The sequence below is a fragment of the Egretta garzetta genome, unplaced genomic scaffold (assembly GCF_000687185.1).
Source record: "Egretta garzetta isolate BGI_Z169 unplaced genomic scaffold, ASM68718v1 scaffold30, whole genome shotgun sequence".
Classification (NCBI taxonomy): Eukaryota; Metazoa; Chordata; class Aves; order Pelecaniformes; family Ardeidae; genus Egretta; species Egretta garzetta.
This window is the reverse complement of record NW_009258383.1, coordinates 913,870-920,095: the sequence shown is the minus strand read 5'-3', so window position 1 is coordinate 920,095 and position 6,226 is coordinate 913,870. Positions and strand designations below refer to the sequence as shown.

At 35.5% G+C, this 6,226-nt stretch overlaps 1 protein-coding gene across 2 annotated transcripts in view; it reads left to right on the top strand.

The window, feature by feature from the left end:
- SLC25A40 (solute carrier family 25 member 40) overlaps positions 1-6,226 on the top strand; it is a 21,077-nt gene that overhangs the window by 10,466 nt on the left and 4,385 nt on the right. Inside the window, exons 7-9 of one of the 2 annotated variants that reach the window (XM_009641269.2) lie at positions 1,959-2,068; positions 2,387-2,468; positions 4,497-4,577. In XM_009641269.2, coding sequence (XP_009639564.1) covers positions 1,959-2,068; positions 2,387-2,468; positions 4,497-4,577 — 273 coding nt within the window. The remainder of the gene's footprint in view (positions 1-1,958; positions 2,069-2,386; positions 2,469-4,496; positions 4,578-6,226) is intronic. The other variant, XM_035897183.1, reaches the window with a different exon arrangement.

Here is a 6,226-nt window from a genome sequence, read left to right as displayed (position 1 = left end):
CTGCTGCCTAATTTCAACTCTTGTTCTCACTGATTTTTGTCTGTAGCAATGTGGTAGGAGCTAGTAATCTTCCTTCCCTCTGCTGGTTTAACAGAATGGGAAGATCAGAGGACTGTGAGGGAATGCACAAGGAAGAGGCAATACGGTGACGTGTGTGTGTTTTTCTCAGCCTTTTTCAGGTTCTTGTGGCCATGCCTGCTGTTCCTCCACCAGTCCAAAACATCCTTGTTGATTTTAAGTCAGTCTCCACGCTGCTCTGGCGTTCACTTTACAGCTGTTGGGCACTCCTCTGTCCCCAGTACTTCACAGGCATCATGGGGTGCTGGATAGGCAGAGGTGCAGGTTACCATACAGCTACCGCCTTAGAGGTTAAGGATAATTAAAGAAAGAGCCAGAAGTGAGCAGGCAGTAAGATGCATATTTTTTTTAATTTTAAACAAAAACCCCAAAATTAAATGCTGCAAAACCCTGATGATATAAAGCTAAGGGTGTTTAATGCTGCTTGCTGCCATTTCAAAATGTGTTTTCTGATTATTTTTTTCCTTATAAATACTCTCTAGGCAGTTAAGATATGCTCCCTTAATACCTTTAATCTTAGCTCTTCTGTTTGAATGATGCCCCAAGAGCATCATCGTTTCTGGTATTCTTTCAGCACAGTCTGCACCTTTGCTGCAGTTAGCTCAAGTTAGCTCTTTCAAGAGGAATTAAAATCAGTATAACAATTTCTATGGAGAAAGTAGCTCCTCTGTGGAAACAGTCAAGCAGTACAGCATGACTCAAGCAGCGTAGGGTGATTAAAATCACACTCTGTTACTAGCCCAAGTATGAATGATATGCTTCAAGCATGTTCCTTGGGAGGCTAGCTAGACTGAATAAAACTTAAGCTGTGAATGTTTATAAGCACAAGAGCTGGTTAACAATACTACTTGAGTCATTCTTTAAGCAGTGTTGCAGAGAATATAAATGTAAAAGGTATACAGGGAAAGGAGTCCTGCGGATGCTTAAGCAAAGTTGGGGGTTTAGATAATTCATATTAAATTAGGGTTTTGTACATTTCAGTAGTAGGTTTTCCTCAGACCTCCAAGAATACCTTCTGAGATACTGCCTACATTTACTTTCGCAAAATGTTGGAGGCCAGGTATGTGTGCTGGCAGTCTTCATGGCAAGAAAATACTTTCATATTTCTCTGCTGGCACAACCTCCAGAACTCAGTGCTGAATGAGGCACAGTTATTTTTCAGGATATGCAGCCACCATTTGCAGTATTATTTGACCAACTGCCACACGAAATCACTCTATAATTCAGCCCAGTAGCACGTAGTTTAGAGTTTTAGTTAGAATGCAGAAAGAGTGCAGTTTAGTTCAGCGGATGAAAACAGAAACACATTATTCCTAAAAGTTGTTCATCAGACTTGCCTTTGACAGTCCTCACAGAGGCATTCCCCCCCTTAGTAATTCCAGAGAGCAAAATCGTACTTCTTGGTTCTCTCAGGATTAAATTTTACACTGTGACCCTCCAGAAGAGTATGAGGCAGTCATGAGCAACCTTTCATTTTGTATGAAACATGTTTTTGCAGAATTAGTGAAATATGCCTGAAAACATAGCAAATAATTGGAAGCCTACATTTTGATTTATGTTAAATTGAATTCTAAAAAATCGGGTTTGTGAGTTTTGTAGTACTTGGGTTAGATCATGTTAAGGTAGGGATTACTTTATGGGAATGTCAAAAAGATTAGGCTAACTTCTATAATATGAAGAAACTTGGAATATGGAGATAAGAGAAACAAGGCAGTCTGTCCGTGGATCATCACAGAGAACATTTTTCTTTTGCTTTCAGCTCTTGTTTGTTTTTGTTCCTGTTGCCACAGTAGAATTTTTACATCTGTACTTGATAAAATAATTTCTGTATCTGACATACAAGTGTGTTGTAATGCAAGTTTATTTTTTTATAACAATAGCAATGTACTGGTATAATTATGAACATTTCAAGAAGATGATGTGCAAGGAAGTTGGTGCACATGAACCAACATTTTTTATTGCTTTTACTTCAGGAGCAGCATCTGGCTCCGTAAGTATATATTTTTGTTTCTAGTACTACTCATTATTATCACTAATAAACTATTTAAAAGAGGTATGATTTTATATAATTCTCTTAGAAATGATGTATGTTTTGGGGTGCATCTACTTTAAATACACATGGCCTGGCATTCAAGCTGATTAGCATATCTGAATAAATTACAGTGTTCTGAAATACAAGACTTTGAATGTTATCAGGCGCTTGGAATATCAGGTCTAGTTTTAAATTCTGTGCACTTTAATTCAAAAGTTTTGATGAAATTTTAATTTTTCGTGCTCTAACGTGAAAACTGATTTCTTTTCCTCATAGATTGCAGCTGTTATAACTCTGCCATTTGATGTAGTGAAAACACATATGCAGACGGAACTTTGGGAGAGTGAGACCTTAAAAAGTAAGTTGCTGGTAAGGAGAAAAAAAACCCATCATGTTCGGAAAAATAAAAGCTAGTGTTTAAGCATATAGACTTTTAGTAGGAATTTTAAACTCTATCTCTAAGGCCTTTCTTCTCCAAGTTGTAACATCTTGTAGGATTTTTTTAATCTCCTAGGATAAATACGGTATTTCATTAGTGGCATGGAGAAGGGAAAATGTGTGAGTTCAGAACCATTTAGGTTAATAAGATGGTATAAAATCTAAACAAAAAAATCCAGAACCATTACATTTAGGCAGACCAGTTGCAAATTTGTGCACATTTAAGTAAGTTATATTTAAATAGGCAAAAAATTAATTTCTTATAAAACATTGAGGTGAACAGTGATCTATTGAAAAAGACTTGAGTTGATAAAAATATGATAAAATGTTTGCACATTCACTACCACTTACTCCTTTATAACAATATTCTTCTTTTTTAAAATATTAGACTAGAGAGAGAAAGCACTGTGCTCAGGTTGTGTGGTTTTTACCTTCTTTCTGTGTGATTTCAAAGAAATTATTTTTGAGGGCATATTAGTGAAAATCCCAACAGCTTTTAAGGATGAAAGAGGAAGGAAGTTTCTTCTGTTCTGTGTTCAGTAGAGCACCACGGTGTTTTATACAAATTCAAGTTGTATCTGAAACATTTTTTTTTTTTTTTCCATTGCTGGGGACCTGGACCAGTGAGGGACTTTCATTAACTTAAATAAATGTTAGATCATGGCTTTAAGATTACAGAGCAGTAAAAAGGCTGAGTACCCAAACAGTTTCTGCTTAGAAACTGATTTGAAGGCCCTTGGTCAGAAAGATGTTACGAAAACTTAGTGCTTGGTTTTTGGCATGAAGTTTCATTCTCTCCAGTAAACTATTTTTTCCTGGTACAATTCTTGAAAAAACGTATTTATGTTCATTGCAGAACAGACAATGATCAAAAAAGCTTTAAATATAAATGGTTACTGTGTTTCAATTCTTCCCTTGTGCTGATGAATGTAAGAATTCATTGCTAACACCACTTTGAATCACAGGTAGCTGCCATATGTTTATTAGGCTGATATTAACTAGATTAATATATATTTAAAATTTCATTATGGTTATCTGTAATTTGTAGTAGTTTAATTCTTTCCAAATCCAGTTGCTGGTAGAGTTGGGCACTGACTATGCATCTACATATTGTCTCTCAGTGGCTGCAAAAATATTTTACGGATTCCAGATGCTGTGGGATGTTCCTACTGAATGTATTCTATGAAACCGTTTTAACGTTCATCTAGAAAAAAATTTTGTAGCTGCTTCCATATTACGGATCAATGAAAACAGCATGTGCAGAGTGAAATAGCACAAAGTAATTCCTCTGTTTAAAGTAGTTGCATATGCCTGCAATGCAGATGATTGCTTCTTGATGCTTCTGCTGTTAGGTTGCTTATGGTGTGTGATTTAGTTCTACAAGGGACTGCAATCCACATCTCATAGACCTATACTTTCTTAAAGTAACTTATAAATTTAGGGGAGGATTGATTTTTGTAAACTTAGATGTAAGGTGCAGTGTCCTAGCTTAATTTTTATATTCATTCTTATGATATAAATTCTCAAAACTTACCTTTAGATTCAGTTTACCATGAAGGCAAGTTCTTGGTTAAAAATCTGAATTGTGATGATCTTTTAGCTGCAGATATAGAGTGACATGGAGAGGCACTGGCTCATTTGAAAGCTAGAGGACTTTTTTCAATTATATTGGTTACTGTAGTAAGGAATATTGTCTCTTCATATATCTTACTCCAGGTGCTACTACAGTTTTTTCCATGTCATGCTGTTTTAACTTGAGTATTGTATGAATTTGCATACTGTATGAATTTAACATCCTGTATAAATAGTATGGATAAAATTAACATAAAATTAATTAAACCTAATAATTAGATCTGACACTTCAGATCTCTGTCTCTGATTTCTAAGAATATTTTTCTGTGGCATTGTATATGTTGCTTAATTCACTGTTTTCTTGTACTGTGTTGAGTTTCACAGAGGCACTGTACATCAACCTGGGCAGTTATGAGGAAAATTGTCGCTAAAAATGGGATTACTGGATTATTTGCTGGTAAATATTTTGACATCTTTCTAAAAAAACTCAGACTAGAGAGAAAGTTTTTTAATCAGTAAGAAGTGATTATAGATGTTAACATGCATAAATTATATAATATTTCCATCTCTGTGAACGCTCTCAATTATGGAATAGTTTGTATATATACAGCAACAGACATGCATACGTATGGAGAGAATTTTGGTAATCTCTTCACAAATTACTAAACTACAGCTGTCTAAGATGGACACGATTTATTTAAAAAATACAGGCGTTGGGCTTGACAAATACAGCTGTGGCAATTAAATCCGGTGGGGAAAGGTTCAGTTCAGGAAATAGGTTTTTTAAAATTTAAATAATTTGTTGATTTCTTAAACTTTAATGCTTGGGTTTTTCAGAAAGAATTGGTACAAAGGAAATTTAATGGATTGTAGGTTTGGAAACTACAGTATGGAGGAGTTTCTAGACTGAGAAAGTTTCTTAGATGCAGTTTTTAGCCCAGTGCTAAAAATTTCCAAACTGTCAGTAGTGTTGCAGCATCTATATTTTGGAATAGCCATCCTAATTTTTGTTCTTCATCTCATACTAGTTTCTATACTCAAACTTTTTGGTTCTTTCTGTCTTAGAAACAGATCTTAAGCTTCAGTGGTATTTTTCTGTCTCCCTTCTTAATCTTTGAAGAAGATGCATTATTGAGAAACCGAGAAGTCTGAGTGTGGAATAGATACTTTGAAGTAGAATTCACATAATAAAATACTGTTATTAGCCTGTGGAATATGAGGCCCAGGATAGATCCCATCTACCCTATGATGCAGTCATTTTAAGTTGGTCTTTGATGCAGTTTTTTAACAGAGGACTGGAAGATAAGGCAATTATATTAGTATTTGTTTGTTTGCTAGATGGGACTAATTATATTGAGTACTGTATAATATTTGGGGCATTCAAGGCCATGCAACAACTATTGCCCAAGAATTTTTTCCTTTAAGTTTTCTATCTAACTAGAAACATTATTTAAAATATTTGTTAAATTTTTATGTTTAAACAGATGGACAAACACAAGCTTGACAAATTAATGAGTTCTGAATGAGTCAAAGAGTTTTTAAATTTTACTTGTACATTATCTTGTGTACTCACAAGTGTATACATCTTACGTGACTTCCTTACCCTCACTGAACCTATGGAGGGACCAGTGCTGACCAGCTGTGTCCAGTGTTCAGCACATCAGTACATAGTTTAGTATGTAGCTGGTGCCGTTGTAGTTCCCCTGAGCCATTCAGTAGGACAGAATGTCACTGTTTAGAGCCCATTTAGCTGTGTAATTCCTTTATGTATTTTATTTTTCTTCTTTCATGGACCGTCTTAAAGACTGTCTCTTAGTCTTTTTGATAGCTTTGGCAAAGATCACTTTTTAGCCCTGGACAACGTGCAGTGGTTCTTTCTGCTGCTGACCAGCACAGATGTATCCCTGACCATCATATGATATCTTGGCCATTTAAACCCTGCATATTTATAGAACAGAAAAGAAACCCACAGGAATACCTTCTGTGTCTTTTTCAAATCCTGGCAATTCCCTGAAACCAGTGAGCCCTACCTAATTATATAACCTAATTCTTGGTACTAACTTCAAGTCTCCAGCAATGAGGCTGGCCATTTTTCCAGAGAGGTTC